Source organism: Caretta caretta, chromosome 3 (genome assembly GCF_965140235.1).
Source record: "Caretta caretta isolate rCarCar2 chromosome 3, rCarCar1.hap1, whole genome shotgun sequence".
Taxonomy (NCBI): Eukaryota; Metazoa; Chordata; order Testudines; family Cheloniidae; genus Caretta; species Caretta caretta.
The window spans coordinates 163,057,475-163,076,795 of record NC_134208.1 but is presented as its reverse complement, the minus strand read 5'-3'; the positions used below and the strand labels follow the sequence as shown (position 1 = coordinate 163,076,795).

At 44.1% G+C, this 19,321-nt stretch overlaps 1 protein-coding gene across 2 annotated transcripts; it reads right to left on the bottom strand.

Annotated features, from left to right (window-relative positions):
- Nucleotides 1-7,688: 7,688 nt before the first annotated feature.
- Nucleotides 7,689-18,681, bottom strand: SLC30A10 (solute carrier family 30 member 10). Of its 2 annotated transcripts, none has more exons than XM_048843209.2 (4): nt 18,079-18,681; nt 17,204-17,287; nt 13,870-14,109; nt 7,689-13,035 (listed from the first exon to the last, which is right to left on the bottom strand). In XM_048843209.2, exons 1-4 carry the CDS (start codon nt 18,605-18,607, stop codon nt 12,563-12,565), a joined length of 1,326 nt encoding a protein of 441 aa, XP_048699166.2. In that variant the 5' UTR covers nt 18,608-18,681; the 3' UTR covers nt 7,689-12,562. The 2 variants fall into 2 exon arrangements, with proteins under 2 accessions (XP_048699166.2, XP_048699167.2); XM_048843210.2 differs by having other exon boundaries at nt 7,689-13,032.
- Nucleotides 18,682-19,321: the final 640 nt, after the last annotated feature.

Sequence of the window (19,321 nt, the reverse complement as noted above, 5' to 3'; positions counted from 1 at the left end):
AACAGGCCCTAGAGGGGAACAAATCATGTCGCAACAACCTAATATTCTTCTTTCATAAGGCTTTTGATACTGTCTCACATGACCTTCTCATAAACTAGGGAAATACAGGCTCGATGAACCTACTATAAGTGTGCACAATTGGATGGAAAATCATACTCAGAGTAGTTATTAATGGTTCACACTCAAGCTGGAAGGGCATAGTGAATGGGGCCCTGTGGATCTGGGTCTGGTTTTATTCAATATCTTCATAAATTATTATAAATATATTCTCTATGCCATTTTCCAAAGGTTGCAGATGATACCAATTTGGGGAGGGGTGCAAGTGCTTTGGAGGACAGGATTAGAATTCAAAATGATCTTGACAAAATGGAGAAAACGCCTCCAATAAATAGGATGAGATTCAAATAAGGACAAATGCAAAGTACTATGGTTTGGAAGAATAATCAATTGCACACATACAGAATGGGAAATGACTGCCTAGGAAGAAGTACTGTAGGAAAGGATCTGGGGGTTATAGTGGATCACAAACTACATGTGAGTCAAAAGTGTAATGTTGCCAAAAAAGCGATCATTCTGGGATGAATTATCAGGAGTGTTGTAAGCCAGACGTGAAGAGTAATTCTTCCACTCTACTCAGCATAGATAAGGCCTCCAACTGGAGTATTGTGCCCAGTTCTGGGCACCACACGTTGGGAAGTTGACAAATTAGAGAGAGCCCAGCAAAGAGCAACAAAAATAATCAGAGGTCTAAAAAACATGACCTACAAGGAATGATTGAAACAATTGTTTGTTTAGTCTGGAGAACTGGGGGGGCGGGAGGCATAACAGTCTTCAAGTACGTGAAAGGTTCCAATGAAGAAGTTGGAATGAGCTGCAGTTTGAAATTTTTAATACCCATCCACTGAAATACAGACAAATCTCAGTCACTTTCATTGAACTTTTCAGGTATAATTAGAAAAGAAAGCATTGGGCCAAATGGCTGGAAATCTTGAAATCTGTCAGAAAATTCTGATTCCACTTCTTACAATTTTTAAGGTGGGGGTGTTTAGCTGCACTCCTTCTTGCCCCTGTCTGCACCCCTTACTGCCCCAGGCTGGGGCCAGTGGGCCACAGCTGGGGGTGGCTGCAGAGCCCCAGGCTGGTGGCCGGGACCCCAGGCCAGCAGCAGAGACCCTGGGACTGGTGGCCAGGACCTGGGCAGTGTGAGTGCCACTGAAAATCAGCTCGCGTGCCACCTTTGGCACGAGTGCCATAGGTTGCCTACCCCTGGTATAGATAATACTTAGCCCTGCCTCAGTGCAGGGGCCTGAACTAGATGAACTGTGAAGGACCCTTCCACTCCTACATTTCTATGACACAGATGCTTCAGTAGAACTGATATTCCATCCAGCAGAGAGCAGAGCTCAGGTGGTACATAGTCATGAGCTCCTACGTAACACCTGGTCTGGCCAACCAAAGCTGACCTTGTGAGGGGAGGTAATAAAAAATGAGGAGAAATCACAGAACAGCTGCCAGCACCATGGCAAAGCCCCACACAAGGAAGACTGCTGAGCATCCATGTTGCTGTAATTAATTTGAGTGAGAGTGCACACCACTGCTAGGGTGACGAGATGTCCCGATTTTATAGGGACAATCCTGATATTTGGGGCTTTGTCTTATATAGACACCTATTACTCCACCCGATTTTTCACACTTGCTGTTGGGTCACCCTGACCACTGCACACTCATGAATACAGTCTTAACGGTTGAAGTGAGAGGCACAGGGCCTAATCTGCTAAGAATGATTGTCCTTTAGCTCAAAGGTGGGGGGGGCGTTAGAGGGGTGACTATGGCTAGATCTTCACTGACAAAAAGGGTGTGTTTTTACAGTAGAATAGCTAACACATGCTAGCTATCTTGCTGTAAAACCATAATGGAGACGAAGCCCTATAGTTTTAGTACAAGATAAACTAGGTGAGGTCAACCACCAGCAGTGCTGGGGGGTGATAATGCTGACCTCGCCTTGCTACTTTGAAGTAAACACAAGTGCCTTGTCTCAATTTAGGATTTTACAACAAGCTAGAACTATTGCATGTTTGTTACCTTGCTGAGAGGACGGGGACAGGGGATGTGTGGAAACCACCTTTGTGTCAGTGAAGACAGCCCTATGTAGCTGAAAAGGTCAGCATTACTGGTTTATTCCAGAAGATGGCTGGCTTGGTCTCCTGCAGCCATTAATCATATGGCTCCCATGTCTGCAAATTCACAGGCTGCATCCTGCCCTAGATAACACAGGACTTTAACTTCATGTCAACCATCCCGATGTGCAGAATAGCAAATATGGCAGGCGACCAGCTTGGCTTAACAGTGAAATCTTTGAGCTTAAACTCAAAAAGGAAGCTTACAAGAAGTGGAAATTTGGACAGATGACTAGGGAGGAGTATAAAAATACTGCTCGAGCATGCAGGGATGTAATTAGGAAGGTCAAGGCACAATCGGAGTTGCAGCTAGCAAGGGATGTGAAGGGTAACAAGAAGGGTTTCTACAGATATGTTAGCAACAAGAAGGTCAGGGAAAGTGTGGGACCCTTACTGAATGGGGGAGGCAACCTAATGACACACGCTGTGGAAAAAGCTGAAGTACTCAATACCTTTTTTTTTTTTTGCCTTGGTCTTCACAGACAAGGCCAGCTCCCAGACTGCTGCACTGGGCAACACAGTATGGGGCAGAAGTGAGCAGCCCTCAGTGGTGAAAGAACAGGTTAAGGACTATTTAGAAAAGCTGGACATGAACAGGTCCATGGGTCCAGTTCTAATGCATCCAAGGGTGCTGAGGGAGTTGGCTGATGTGATTGCAGAGCCATTGGCCATTATCTTTGAAAATTCATGGCAAGTGGGGGAGGTCCTGGACAATTGGAAAAACGCAAATATAGTGCCCATATTTAAAAAAGGAAAGAAAGAGAGAACCCCGGGGAACTACAGACAGGTCAGCCTCACTTCAGTCCCCAGCAAAATCATGGAGCAGATCCTCAAGGAATACATTTTGAAGCACTTGGAGGAGAGGAACGTGATCAGGAACAGTCAACATGGATTCACCAAAGGCAAGTCATGCCTGACCAACCTGATTGCCTTCTGTGATGAGATAACTGGCTCTGTGGATATGGGGAAAGTGGTGGATGTGATATATCTTGACTTTAGCAAAGCTTTTGATATGGTCTCCCACAGTATTCTTACCAGCAAGTTAAAGAAGTATGGATTGGATGAATGGACTATAAGGTGGATAGAAAGCTGGCTAGATTGTCAGGCTCGACGGGCAGTGATCAACAGCTTGATGTCTAGTTGGCAGCTGGTATCAAGTGGAGTGCCCCATGGGTCGATCCTGGGGCCAGTTTTGTTCAACATCTTTATTAAAGATCTGGATCAGGGATTGGCAACCTCTAGCACGTGGCGTGCCAGGGAAACCCCCTGGCTGGCCAGGCTGGTTTGTTTACCTGCTGCGTCTGCAGGTTCAGCTGATCGCAGCTCCTACTGGCTACGGTTCGCCATCCCAGGTCAATGGGGGCTGCGGGAAGGGCGGCCAGCACGTCCCTCAGCCCGCACCGCTTCCCGCAGCCCCCATTGGCCTGGAGCGGCGAACCGCAGCCAGTGGGAGCTGCAATCAGCCAAACCTGCAGACGCAGCAGATAAACAAACCAGCCCAACCTGCCAGGGGGTTTCCCTGGCGCACCACATGCCAAAGGTTGCCAGTCCCTGATCTGGATGATGGGATGAGTTGCACCCTCAGCAAGTTCGCAGATGACACTAAGCTGGGGGGAGAGGTAGATAAGCTGGAGAGTAGGGATAGGGTCCAGAGTGACCTAAACAAATTGGAGGACTGGGCCAAAAGAAATCTGAGGTTCAACAAGGACAAGTGCAGAGTGCTGCACTTAGGAAGGAAGAATCCCATGCACTGCTACAGGCTGGGGACCGACTGGCTAAGCAGCAGTTTTCCAGAAAAGGACCTGGAGATTACAGTGGATGAGAAGCTGGATATGAGTCAGCAGTGTGCCCTTGTTGCCAAGAAGGCCAACAGCATATTGGGCTGTATTAGTAGGAGCATTGTCAGCAGATTGAGGGAAGTGATTATTCCCCTTTATTCGGCACTGGTGAGACGACATCTGGAGTATTGTGTCCAGTATTGGTCCCCTCCCCCCCTACAGAATGGGTGTGGACAAATTGGAGAGAATCCAGCAGAGGGCAACAAAAATGATTAGGGAGCTGGGGCACATGACTTATGAGGAGAGGCCGAGGGAACTGGGGTTATTTAGTCTGCAGAAGAGAAGAGTGAGGGGGGATTTGATAGCAGCCTTCAACTACCTGAAGGGAGGTTCCAAAGAGGATGGAGCTTGGCTGTTCTCAGTGGTGGCAGATGACAGAACAAAAAGCAATGGTCTCAAGCTGCAGTGGGGGAAGTCTAGGTTGGATATTAGGAAACACTCTTTCACTAGGAGGGTGGTGAAGCACTGGAATGGGTTACCTAGGGAGGTGGTGGAATCTCCATCCTTAAAGGTTTTTAAGGCCTGGCTGGGATGATTTAGTTGGTGTTGGCCCTGCTTTAAGCAGGGGATTGGACTAGATGACCTCCTGAGGTCTCTTCCAGCCCTAATATTCTAAGATTCTATGTTATAGCTGTAACAGCGTGTTCCATGTGGTCCTTCAAAATCTACCACTGGCCATTCTGATTTCCAGCCCCACACCCCATGCCAATTCTTGATGCAGAACACCATCAACAACTCACAAATAATGTCTCATCAATATGTAAGTGGGGGAATGGTCCTGCTATTGTGGGGAACTTTCCTGGCTTCTGCACTACCCTGGTAAAATGGGCTAGCAGAAGGATCTGAGTCCTCGCTCCCACTTCCTTTACCCAGAGGCCTCCCTGCCCTCGAGGACTCCCCTTCCACTCTCCTGTCTGGCAGAGTTCTTGTAACCCTGACAAGGCTGGGCCCAGGATTCCTGGGGGGCTTGACCCCCAACCTTGCTGTGGTCACCTAGGACAGGGGCTAGGGTGTCCCCACTCCGGGGTAGTCTCTCTGCACTGGGCACTTCTCTGACCCACTGACCATTACAAGTTATTTAATCAACAATTTTAACAAGAATAAGGAAAAATGGGAAAGGTTAAAGGAAACACATCACCCCGCTCTGTGGCAGGGAACATCACAAACAGTGTCTCTGGAATGTCAGGGCAGTTCACAATCTGTTCCTTTTTAAGTCCCAGGCCGCCTTCTCAGGCCCTGGCTGTGCTGCAGGGATGCTGTGGGTTGGACACTTGCTCTGGTGGTGGCCACATGCTCTCAGGCTCTAAGTGCCAGGACCCTTCATCCCAGTGTTGCCCCCACCCTGTTGGGGTTATGATCCCCCTCCAAGCCTGGCCTGCAGAGCCTCTTGGCTGAGGCATCTCCCTGTGCTGGGCCTGCTGCCCAGGGTCCCCTTTGCTCTCCCCAGCTGCTCACCGCACCTGGCTCCGGCCTGCTCCAAACCCAGCTCCACCACTCTGTCTCAGCGCTGCTGCTGCTCTGTGGGCTGCTTCTGTAACTCTGCTCCTAGCACTGGCCTCCTTCCTGGGCTGCTTTTCTGGCCCCTCTGGCTCTGGTTGTTGCAGCTCTCCTCCCAGGGCTATGCTGGTCCCTCTGGATCTGGCACAGCTCTGCTCCCCAGCTCAGCTTTGGCCCCTGCTTTCTCCTTAGCTCAGCCCCACTCTATCTGACCCAGGCAATTCCAGCTTACAGGGAGGACAGGACCCCCTGGCCTCCTGACTCCCTGATCAGGCTGCCCACCCTGTCATTCAGGCTGACCTGGAGCATTGGCCTCTCCGCATTGTTCCTGGGGACTGTCAGTCTCAGGGTCCTGATTTCCCATTGACCCTTCCCCTTTTAGTACTGGGAGCTAGCCAACCAAAACACCCCCACTGAATGTTAGTAAGGGGGCAACAGTCCCCTTACAAATACACTGGTATTCTTGGGCAACATTTCATAAGAGCCTCCTGAAATTTACTCACAAAATTCCCACATGTGCAAGCATAAACACCTGTATTTGCACATGCAAATTAGAATTTGTGAGCCTAATTAATTTTGCCTGTATAAATAGTGAGGTTTACATTCACAAATCCACACATTTTGTGGATGCTTTTTTTGGAAGTCATTTTTAAAATGTGACCTCCTGCATCAGACCAAATTCTTTCCAATTCTTCTGTGGCTTCTTGGGAATAGGAAAAGACCTGGACAGTAACAACCTTTCTAGTAAGGAAAAATAATGAGTCATAAAGGCTAAACAATGGCCTCTATATCTCCAAGGCCTTCAAATGGTTGACGTTAGCCCTCTAAGCATGTTGCTATGTGCTGTTGGAAGAATACTATAGGCCTTTCAAATGTTGATAAGTTAAATGTGTCAGAGCTAAAGCTCTGACAAGCTCCAGGTTTCCATCCTTCCCTCACTCCCCTTACCATAGAATATACTGATTTCCCACAAATGTTTTTTATATGAACACTGGAAACGTAGCTCATATTAATGCTTTAGTTATTAGACATATTAATCAATATAAAAGTTGACCTTTATTATGGAGTGTTTCCATAATCTTTATTATATAGTAATACTAAAGGCATGCACAGTTAATACTGGTCTTGCTGAACATTGCTAATACAGATTTGTGCAAATCTGCCCTTGCTCTTTGTAGCCACGTGGGCAGGGAGGGAAGCAGAGTGAATGCAGTAGGCTCCTGGTGGCGCCTGGTTCAGGTTAGCTAGGTGGAGGTAGGAAGAAGCTGTATGGTCGAGCATGCCTTACAACTCCCTCAAAAAGCGGCAGTGTATGCACCCTCCCTACACACTGCTGCACACTCAGATGGTGCCAGGGGCCTGCTTTGGAGATCTGGCCCATGAATGAGTACGTTTGTGCCCCAGGGGGCACTAGCAGGGTATCCTGCCTTGCTCCTGCATCAGTTCACAAGCTGGGGTTCACAGGACACAGGCTCCCTTTGCCCTCTTTTCCCCACTAATGCATCTGTGTTACACAGATTTGGCCCTTTGGTAGCATTTTCCAGCTGGTAAACACCAACAGCTTCATCCTGGGACCTGTATAGCACAGAGGATTAAAGCTCTAAGGGTAACTTTCACAGGTGGAAATCTAGATTTAAATCTTGTTTAGTTCACATGCCCAGAATATGTTTTGTCTCTTAGTTAACTCTGGTCCACACTGCAAAACCCCAGCAGAAGTCACAAGCGTTGCTCAGAACTGGCACTGGAATAGCAAACATGAATTGGCAGAGCTTTGTGGTGACACTGAACACAGCATCTGCATTCTGTACATACAGTGCCTGGCTGTAGCCACTACCCTTTCTTAGATCCTCAGTATCAAGAGCTCTAAATTCACTCCACAGTGTAACAAAAACAGTTTGAGTGGCTGAAGATAAACAAAGAGGGCCAGGTTTTCAACATCCAACAGGTCCCCCATCTCTTAGTGAGAGCTGTGGGGTGCTGAGCACATTTGAAAAATGGTTTGTTTTTTCAGTCTAAACCTTGTTCTCCCTTCAGAGGCAAGATTCACAATGAAGTCAAGTTGTCAACAAGTCCTTGGCTCAGGATTGGTCCTTAACAATCATGGACATGTTAAATCAATTTCATATATTGACTTAGGTCTCCAGTTTCTAATACACATCAAGCACGGGACTGCCAGTTTCTTTAAAAATACATTTTATTAAAGCACCTCTGAACTTTACTTTGAAAATAATATAAATGTACATAACACATTAAGAAATCTCTCATTAACAGTTAATAAAATGACTGACGTTTACAATTCAGGGATTTCAATGAGCAAGGAAATAATATTGTGGCACATTATTCAAATCATATACTGTATAAAAAGGTAGAAAACAAGTTTTTAAGCAACGTAACTCCAACCTTGTAACAAAACCTTACAGTGATGTCCTCATATAAGGCATCACAGTCCAAAATAAAGCATTTATGGTGCATCCACCATACAGGACACATAATTCAGACTGCATAGTAAGCAGGTTCTATAGAAATCTTTAACATTTTGATAAACTCTTCTGCAACTTGTTCCTTTCATGTGTGAAAAATCAATGGTCAAACTCTTCCTTGAATTAAACCCTGTGGATTTACTGATTTCATTTTATCCTCTCATGGTCACAGGACAGCCATTTAAAAAAAAAAAAAAGCTGGACTATTTGTGAAGAACTCAAATTATTCACAGCAGTGTGAAATTCATCCCTGTGTAGAAGGTCAGCACAAGGCTGCCCCAAGCATCCACATGGTGGACGATCAGATGTTAGCAGCCTAAAAAACAACAAAGACCACTGTTGCTTAGTCTTGTAGTTAGAACTACAGAAAACTCAAAGATTTGGCCGGGGGGGGGGGGAATAAGGCTGAATTCCCAGAAAAAAATGTTTGGAAGACACTGGAATGTTGAGAAAGAGAATGGTGTAATCAAATAGGAAAGGGCAGAAATACAAACGATCCTGACAGCAGAGAGAATTTAAAATGTTCAAAGATCAATTTGCAATGGTTTTGTATCTCCTCTAGCAACAAACACAAAGGAGGAGGAGGCAAGAAAAGGTCGATCTGAGTGAGGAGTGCAAAAGATAAATCAGGGAATGAAAGAGGCACATGCAAGTTGTAAGACAGGTACAGGAGAAGAACTAGACAGCTACAAAAAATAGGTGGTGTGTAAGGAAATGCAGACAATAAAATGAACTATCAAAGCCAAAGAGAATGAAAAATGGCTGCACAAGAGCTCAAGTATCTTCCTACAGAAAATAAAGAGCAAGAGATCGGATGAAAATTCAGTAACACGAGGGAGGCACTGCTAAGAATAAGTTAACTGAATTCCCTCTCTTACTCTTTACAAAGAAAAATGGGGGCAAGATGACAAGTATAGCAAAATTATTGGGAGAAAAAAAAATATAAATATAATCAGTATGGCTATGATCAGAAAGAGAGAACAAAGAAGACTGAGAACTTGAATTCACTTAGACGTTTGGGCCAGATCCTCAGCTAGGAAATCTGAGCATAGTTCCACTGAAGTCAATGGAGTTATACGAATTTACTCCAGTTGAAGATCAGGTCCCAAAAGACTGATCTGCAAATCCAATGCATAAATAGGGCACCAGGAAAAACAACGAGGAGTCCTTGTGGCACCTTAGAGACCAACAAATTTATTTGGGCATAAGCTTTCGATGAAGTGGGTTCTAGCCACTCCTCGTTGTTTTTGCTGATACAAACTAACACGGCTACCACTCTGAAACATGGCACCAGGGTGAGCTGGGTAAGGGGATAAAGAACTATCTTATCTAGCAAATTAAGAGGGTGCTTATAAGTTGAAAGCAGTTCAGGAGGAAGGAGATGGATGACTAGTTGAATGTCATCCGTATTTTAAACGGATTTCATTCACTATAGGCAACTATGACAAACTGAAAGGAGGAAAGTTGAGAGAGGTTCTGAGGACGCCAATCTGGTGTGGGATGGAGGGCAGTAAATCAGGAAGGGCTGAGGATAGCACCCACAATCAGATAGGAGATTTTAAGTAACTGAATGCAGAAAAATGTAACAGAATTAAAGAAACCAGAATGGAATGTATGTCAAAATATGCTAAGCTACAATCTATGACTCAGAACAAGGGTCTGTAGATAAGGATGAATAAAATACTGAAACAAATAATGGGGTAAACAAATTTCAAGAGAATTAAGAGACACTATGGGAATTCAAGGGAAATCGCTTCACGTCCAATAGCTAATGGATAGAATGGAGTATCTCAGAACAAGGAACACCACGAACAACCAGTATAACTTGTTTTGTAATGGACTTAAGAAAAGCATTTTGAGGAAGAAAATGTTGTGTAGCATAATCGTAAATAAAGGCAGAGACTTCATCCTACCAGGTTTCCTGTCCTGCTACTATCCTGAAAGTGCTCATCATCCCTACAGGGGGAGGCAAGGCCCATCTTCATAATTAAATGCTTTTAAGTAATTTAAACAGATTTAGTACAAGGAAGCTATTTGATTTCTGTACCTAAAGATTTCTATAGTCCCCGCTATTTGCTTATCTATGCAAAGGTCACAGATAAAGTATATTAACAGGTAAGCATATAAGTAGAAGAGAATTACTTCACTATACATTCAGGTTACAATACTTTAAAGAACCTGAGAAGTAGGTAACCACCACTTTATCAAACATTGGAGGGGGGGGAAAGAGAAAGAAGATGGTCTATATAAGCAAACATCAAGGCATTACACACTTACTAGTTTTTTGTAATTCCAGAGTCATAAACAATACTAACAACCAATCTTTCAAACTTAATATAAAACATGGTAACTTGATTTAAGATGTATGTACGCAAGTATGAAGGTGTGATTTTTTTTTTTTAAGTTCCATCATACTAATATTTATGATTTGGGGGAAAAGATTTTGCCATTTCTTCTTTGATTCTCAAAAGGAAATATAAATAATATTAGATACAAAGGAAACTACATTTAAATAACACCACAGTTATATACAAACCCAACAGAAGCAAAGGCAGTCTTAAGCTCACGCCATATTCTTTTAAAAGGCAGAGCAGTATAGAAAGACGTCGTTTACTGACTTGTCATTTTGTGCAACACCCTTACAGCATGACTCTGCAGTCCTTACATCCAAACCTCCAACTGACATAAATGGGATGACTGGGTCAAAGAGAGTGCAATATCGACATACAATTTAATCTATATAATAAAAATGGATCTATTTACCCAAGAGATAAAACCTGCTTAAAGAGAATAAATATAGGTCTTAAATGGGTATTATTTGCCATGTTGATGCCATGTTGGCTCCTTCAGAAAATGGAAGTTCTCGAGCAATGAGAAACAGGGCTGTATGCTTTAAGTCTTGCCTTTAAGATTATGTTAAGAGGAAGTAATTGGCTGTACTAAATATGGGTGTGCTACTTTCAAACCAGCCTAACCTACGGGTCCTGGAAGTTTACCAGCCCAGGCACAGAATCTCTTTGCCCATCCTCACAAGGTGATGCTGAATTATGGGCCATGAAATAAATAGGGAGCGTACCCTGGGTGAGTAGGATATTGAAAGGCTGTTTTTGACAGTGAACCCATGCTGAAGGTTCTGATTGTGAGCACTGGTAGAGCTGCCTAACATGGTGAGGTCAAGTGGCATTTTCAGCCAGGGTAGGTAGGGTTCCCTCTTGGAAAAGTATACTCACCCCAGGCCTAAGCCCAACCCTAGTGGTAGGATGAGGTGTCTTGTTTTTCCTCAAAGCACCTGAGAATGGATTCTAAAAACATAACTAGGAGGCTACCTAACATTTCCTAGTGATAGTGTAATTTGTGCACATAACACAACGTTTTGAAATATACCTCTGTGGGAGAGGGTGGGAAGCTTAAACCCTTTAAAATGAACCCAAAGAAGCTACCGTGATAAAATCAAGGCAATAAACTCCCACTGTTTTAAAACAGCTCCCTTTAAGCATAAAAATTGTATATCAAATTTTAAGGAACTTTCTTAATAAACAAAAAAAAGGTTGAACTGTGTCTTACTGAAAAGAATGGAATTGCAGAATCAAAGTTATTCATGAATAGGTAACACTAGCTTATTTATTCATTCATTATGAATGACAACTAAGATATGGTATGTTAAAGAAATCACAGTAATTCCCACCTAACTTGACACATTAGACCCAGTGTAGTTATTACAATTACTTTGGTCAGCAAAAAAAATTGAGTTTTAAAATCAAAATGGTGAACAAGCATAGAATTAATTGGATGAGTGTCTGCATATCCATTTACTAGAGTAGCTACAATCCTCATATGAAATTAATTATTATCAAATGTCCCTATGCTTTAATGTCAGCAAGTGTATTCTTTACACTAATCAGAAATAAAAATACTAAGGTTTAAAAATTACTACTATTAGAGAAGCAAGAAATCAGTTTCTGCTCTGTCCCCTCAAAACAAGAGGCAGTCCAGAAAATAATGAAAGTCAAACATTCCTGTGTGTGTTTTCCAGCTATCAGACACTTTGATTTCATTCACAGGCTCACAGTTCAGAAGCACAAGAGTTACGGTTACAACTGAAAATTCCTGACTATGTAAACCGAGTTTAAGGATTAGTGAAAACCATATCTATTAAATTCCTTAATGATGATACAATAGTTCAATCCAGTAGAATCATCAACACACTATAAGGCTTTCATGAAGCAGCCCGTTTCAGTAAAAAGACCAGAGTTTTATTCCCAGTGCCACTGGCCATAAACTGCGAGCAGTCTACACTGAAGTACACCTGCTACACTCTAAAAATAAAAATTCCCATCTAGTTAGTTCAAGAAATTTGTGTTAAATTGCCTTACAACTATTTTAGGTGAATGCAAAAAATGAAGATGATAATCCTTATTTCAGATAAACAGGTTTTTACATATGTTTTGGTTTATAACTATAACACAGATGGCTTTTCCAATGCGCATTTCAGCTCCAACCAATGGCCTCTGACCTTTTGGCCATTAGGGCTTGTTCTATACAGAGATTATGAAGTGTAAAATTAAGTGTTTCAAAAATGTGTACTGTGTGGATATGATTTGCCATCTGATTTTTTACAATTGTCTGTATTTTTTATTCCATCCCCTGCCAATATATGCTCAACAGGAATTTCAACACCATTTTTATTTAAACTATTGTCTTTATGCAGTGTTGCGGGAAGGCCATTTTTCTCAGGATAACCATTATCATGAGTAAGTTCAACTTCCTGCTGAGGGCAGCACAGCTGAGAAGCACAAGCTTTTGAGATACAGGGTGAGCTGCATATTAGCTCAGAGGTCTTGTGGTCAATGTACTCTGGTTGGATGGTTACAGAATGGATCCCTGCTTCGTGGAAAACCTCCCGCATTTTATAAGAGGCATCTTGGTAATCAGAAGTGGTTTGGCACTTGACATGAAGGGTAGCAATATTCTTCCCACCTGCCAGTTCCCAGACATGCACCTCATGAAGGCTGCTAACCCCTGGCACATCAGTTAGTCTTTCTGCTAGAAAACATAAGAGAAAATAATTTAAGAGGGTTGTTCGGGGGGGCCAATTGCAAGTTTCTGGTTATTATGAGGAATAGTGTTTAAAAGCCACAGCCATGAAGAAAGACACCTATCAATGCTCATCCACTTAAGATATAAGCATGTGACTTTTTAAAAGTAGTTGTATGTAATGTAACACCGACACCCCCTTCAAACTTCAACTTTCTCCTAGTCATCCAGGGTCTGAACTAAGTCGCTTAACTTGGGGACCAATCCTTTGGACATGCCTTTAACGCTTATTGGCTTCAAACAAAGCTGAGGGCACTCAGCACTTTGTAGGATCAACGCTAGACTGTAATCTCCTTGGGGCAGAGATCATGTCTTCCCTGTTCTGCTCAGCTCAGAGCCTGATGGAATTAAAAAAAACAAACACCAAACACCAAAGAAATCTCTTAAGCGTGCATTTATAAAGTTACAAAATTAACCAAACAATGCTACTGTCAATTAACATTTCTAAAGCGCTTTGAGATCCTTGGACAGAAGGTACTAGGAAGTACTATTATAATTCAGTGTTGTTCCACTAATAATATTTTGTGTGGGTTGTTTGTTAACAGCTCAAGGTCTGGTATTTTTATGTATTGTTGGAGTACCACATTCTCAAAATGCATGCTTTAACTAATCCACAGAGATTTGAGTCATGTTGCTAGGACACACACATGTGACTCCATTTCTCACAGTTCTTGAGAATTTAGAGCTGCTATGAGTATATAATCCAAACATGTCATTCCAGAAATAACACGAGCACTAAAGTATGTCACCATAATTAATAAAAACTCCAAAAAATTGACTTACTCAGTACTTGCATATTAACACCTTTGGGAACCATCTGCAGCAAAATGGTTGCGGTCTCTTTGATAAGGGGGAAGGCAGAGGATAAAATGATGACCACCATAACTATGGTCAGGCTTGGATCAATGTAACACTGCCAGTTACACGGGGTATTGGCATCCAGGGGAAGTGCATAGAATATTGCAGCAGCAACTACCACAACCACAGATCCAAGTGCATCTCCCATCACATGTAAAAGAACACCTGAAATAAATGACATAATACAATTTTGCATAAGCCTTCATTTGGAGGGGGAAAAATCCAGATGAACTGTTACAGACTTTTGAATTTATTTTGTTCAACATGAAATTGCAGCATTTAGGAAATCAGTACCATAATCAGATATAAAGCTTGCAACAGCGGAGAAGAAAACAAGTGGGGTGGGTGGGACAAGCCTGAACAACTATATGGTTGCATAAATTTGGTGGGTTATTAAACATTTAGGCTACACAACAGACCCACAGAAGTTAGCACTGAACAGCATGCCAACGTACAATGTTTTTAATCAAACTGCTGGAGCTTACTATGAGCTGGGCACACCTATAAAGGGTAATCAATTCGTTTCATGATTATGGATGATCAAATAACCGAGCTGCTAAATGAGGCATAGTCCACTTCTCTCCTAAGTAGATCAATTATTCTCTTTTGATAGCAGTTCTGTGACCTTGCTGAGTTCTGAAATAACAGCAGTAATATAACTAAACAACACTCACTTTGGAGGGAGGGGAAAACTTCTAAGTACACGATACAGAGATGGGCCTGAACCAAAACGACAAATCCAAACACTGGACAAGTTTGGATCCTGATCTGAGCTTCAGAACTCACCTAGCTTTATACAGGCCAAATTAACACACACACGCTTCATTTGCGCTCAGACTGTGAGAATAACTCAGTTTGGGTCCCAATTTTTCAGCTTGGTTTCATCTCTTTTAGTGTAAGTATTTGTCCTATTGCAAGTTCAGAAAACACCGCATACAGCTCTTCTACTTACTTCCACAGTCATGGAGGGAAAAAAAGAATGAGAAAAGTGTATACATTTTAAAAGATGCCTGTAATACCTCTCTAGGCCAGCCCTGTGCATTACATTGAGAAAGATAATGTGCTTGCTACACATTCACAGTAATCTTAGAATCTTTTTTAGAGTAGCAGCCGTATTAGTCTGTATTCACAAAAAGAAAAGGAGTACTGTGGCACCTTGTTAGTCTCTAAGGTGCGACTAGTACTCCTTTTCTTTTTAGGATCTTCTGTTTCCTTCTTGCAAGAAGTATCTTTCCCTTGATGTGCTTTCTAACAATCTCCCCAGTCCAAACTTGCATTTTAACGTAACCCATGTTAGATTGTAATACTCTACTTTTATAAGACTAACTTGCCATTACTTTTTATTTTTGGGTGGCAAGGGGATAAGCGGAGTTGCCGCCTCTAAAAACTTCCATTTTCTTATAAGCTTCACTCCTACATCTCTCAACTAGGATAACTGCTTATAGCTCCCTCGTAAACCTATCAATGCTCAGCTACGAGTTTTCACTTTGCAATGATGTAAGACACTAAACTCCCTAAGGCTGAGAACACTGCCTTTGCTACCACTTCTTACCAATTTGGGGCCCAAATGCTGATCCTCCACATGGGAAGGGAAGGCAATATATCACTAGACTGCCTTGAATCACTCATTAAGAGCCAAGTAGTCATTAAGTCACTAGCTTTCAGCTGAAGGAAGTTTCTTCCTGGTAGGGTTAAGAGAACTCTCCTTTTTGGTTTTCCAGAGCAATCTGCTGCCTAGAGGTCACAAGGGTCCTGAGTTCAGTTTTCGCTGTAGTAATCGTGGAAACCTCACTGCTTTCCATTTAAAATTAAATTGGACTGGAGTATGTACTGCAGAGTTTACTTCTGCACTGACAAGGGGGAAGGACAAGATGCAATTTCCCTATAATTCTCGGATGCTAACTGTGGATGTCTACACGAGGGAAATCCTAAAATGTCCCATCATTGCAAATATTGATTCAGCTCCACTGGTATTAGCAATATTGGGAGCCCTAATGAGGATGGGCTGCTCAGTGCAGCTCATATTTTGAGCACCACGACAATTAGATCTACTCTGAGCAGAGTTAGAAGATACAGTGCTTAAAATGCACACCTTAGTGTGCCAAATACACTAGCATGTGGTATTTTGAGGATATCACATCCACCATGAAAGTCTGCTGAACCTGACCTCTAGAAGTTCAAGTAAGTGCCACTGTTTTAGCATATGGTGCGGTTTTGCAGAATACTTTTTTACACTGGTATAATAATGAAAACTTTGCAAATCTTTGCCATATACTAAAAATAGACACTCACCTGACCGGACCACCCCCTTATATTGGATTCACCTGGCACTATCTGCATAATGGATGTGGGAACATCACACTGGTGCAAGAGATGGTGATCTGTGATCAAGAAAAATCTTTGCTTAACATTTTTAATAGTGTTTTGATTAAATAAAATGTTAAGTATTATTGGTGGGACTTTTCTGTTGTTTTTAAAGAAAAAGTGTATTTAAAATCAGTTATGCTCTGGATGCATTTGGGGCATTCAGGATGTATCCACATATCTAGTTAGTTTTGTTTGTTTATTTTAAGGCCATGCAGGTTACCTTCAAGAATAGGTTAATTAGCATATTTCATTCTGCAGATATTCAGAGCTCTGTGGATCCTTTCTAGTGTTGGACAGAAATAAATATTTTGAGAAATAAATGTGAGGAATGGGCTGCTTGGAGGAGAGGTGGTCCGTAAGAGGGTCTCTGTCAGGAAACAGTCCACAGAACAACAGGGCTGCAGAACCACTATGCTCTTCTTCAGTACTCCTTACCCAACTGACTATGGGGCATCATTGATACCAGTCTTTAAAGAAAACTGTGCTCCAGCTTTTCAGCTAAAAATACTGAAATACTATGGTAATGATGCTCAAGAAATAGACCAAAAAGAAGAGAATGGGGACTTCAATCAGCTAAAAGAGACTGAAGATACTTTGAAGATAAAGCTGTTTAAAAGGGTGCAATCAAAAATAAAAATGTGAACACATACAAAGGGCCAGACCCTCAAATGCTCCATTGATTTCACTGAATGAATCATTGCCACTTCAAACCATTTGGGGACCTGGCCTAAGAACGTAAAAAAACCCCGAGTTAGTCAAAAATTGTGAAAACTATCATGATTTTTATTTTCATTGGAATTTTGAAAACAAATAAAAATTGAAATTTGGAAAATTTTGACCAGCTCTACTTCAGAAGTCTTTAAAAAAAACAAAACAAAACAAAAACCCGTACCTCTGATGTTCAAAGCTTCAGACTTTTTCTCTTTTTTCTGTACTGTCTGCTCTTCAGGCCTTTTCCGAGTGTTCAGGGAATCACCTGCATTCAAAGAAACAACCCTGTGTTGTGTATAAATTCTACAAACAGAAAAAAAAAACACACCAATCTTCTCAACACCAACTTATTTTAAAGAGAAACAAACATAAACTCAAGAAAAAGTCAGTCTCTGGCCAACATCTCTTTAATCAACGACCCTTCTCCCCCTGCCTATTTCAAACAATACAGTATAGAATACATACAAGCGTGAAATATGTAGGATGTTTGCATGGAGTTTGTTCAGACTGCGGTTACCATTCAAGCAATCTTTGGAGGAGATTCCACTGCAAACAATAGACAAGAGGATGTTTCCTTTTATTTTAAGGTTCTCTCTCCCTCTGTCCCCAAAGGAAGAGCCACAAACACTAACGAGGTCATTAGGGTATCACAATAGCAACAAAACTATAGAAAAGGGGAACATGAAATAGCAGAGGAGGAAGGAGGGGATGGAGCCCGAAAGGACATAGAAAAGGGAAGATTGATAGATTCCAAGGCCAGAAGGGACCTCCATGATTATCTAGTCTGACCTGGCTAGGAAAGGCCACAGAATTTCCCTGGAATAATTCCTAGAGCAAGGCTTTGAGAAAAGCATCCAGTCTTAATTTAAAGATGACAAGGGGGAGGGTGGAAGAGGAGAGGAAGGGGGGGGGGGCGGATGGAGGGCCGGAATGCGGGCAAGAGAGAGACAGAAGGAGAAAGGGAGGGGCAGAACGGGAGAAAGGAAAGCAAAGGGAAGAAAGGAAGGAGGAGGAGCGAGAAGAGCCGGGGCGAGCTAGGATGCAACTGAAAGGCACCTGCTTCAGCAGCCTCCTGACACTCCACCACGGCCGCCTCCTCCCGCCCGGGGCCGGGCACCACCTGAAGCGGCTCCGGGGTGGCGGCGCGGGGCTGCAGGCGGCTGCAGCAGGAGCCCCAGTCCTGGAAGATGAGCAGCCCCACCAGGTTGACGGCCAGGCCCAGCGCCCCCACGATGAGCACCAGCGCGGGGCCGTCGATGGGCTCGGGCCGGGCCAGGCGCAGCACCGCCTCCACCAGGATGGTGAAGCAGAGGGCGGTGAGGAAGACGGCGTTGCTCAGCGCCCCCACCGCCTCGGCGCGGCCGTAGCCGTAGGTGGCGGCGGGGCCCCGGCGGGCGCGGCGGGCGATGCGGCCGGTGGCGATGCCCACGCACAGCGAGATGAGGTCCGAGAGCATGTTGAACGAGTCCGACACCAGCGCGATGGAGTTGCCCAGGTAGCCGGAGACCAGCTCGGCCACGAAGAAGCCGGCGGTCAGCACCAGCATGAAGATCAGGCGGCAGGTCTTGCCCGAGTAGCGCCCCATCCCGGCGGCTGGCCCCGGAGCGAAGGCGGCCGGCGCGCCCCTGAGCCAGCGCCGAGCCCCGCTGCCTGCAAGCCCCGCCCTGCGCCCTGCCCCGGGCCGAGCCTCCGCGCCCAGCTTATATGCAGCGGCGCCAGGCAGCCCGCCCCCGCCGCGCCAGAGGGTGGCACCTGCCCAGCCGGGGGGGCGTTACCCGCTCCCCGCCCTCCCTGGCTCGCCTGTAGAGTCTCTGACGGGGCCAGGGTTTTGTTCTGGGTAAAACCATCGCCTGTTTCCAGACCCTGGTCGGGGGGAGGGGGGTGAGAGATGCAGGTCACAATCCTCCGGGCAAACGCGGGTGCTGGCTGACGGGGCTGGTTTTTTCTTGCAGGATGGTGACAGGGTATATGATGTGGAGATGCAGTCGATGGCACCCTCGCCTTTGGATCAGCGCCAGCACGGTGCTAGCGGTGAGTTCCTCCCCCAGCTGTGTGTGGCTCAAAAGCTTGTCTGCCTCCTCCCCCACCTTGTCTCTCCCCCTCACAGCCGCGGCAGCCCCAGGAAGGGCACATAAGGGCCCTTGTGAAGAGGCAGAGAGAGAGGTTTAGCTACTGGAGATAGAAAAGGAGGACTTGTGGCACCTTAGAGACTAACCAATTTATTTGAGCATGAGCTTTCCTGAGCTACAGCTCACTTCATCGGATGCATACTGTGGAAACTGCAGCAGACTTTATATAC

What these genes read in the sequence shown, in the direction of transcription:
- SLC30A10 (XM_048843209.2), bottom strand. Translation starts at nt 18,607, where the DNA reads ATGGGGCGCTACTCGGGCAAGACCTGCCGCCTGATCTTCATGCTGGTG. An exon ending in TGAAGCTTTGAACATCAGAG is followed by an intron (nt 14,110 to 17,203) that starts GTACGGGTTTTT and finishes CATTTATTTCAG; the next exon opens with GTGTTCTTTTACATGTGATG. An exon ending in TGTTAATATGCAAGTACTGA is followed by an intron (nt 13,036 to 13,869) that starts GTAAGTCAATTT and finishes TATGTTTTCTAG; the next exon opens with CAGAAAGACTAACTGATGTG.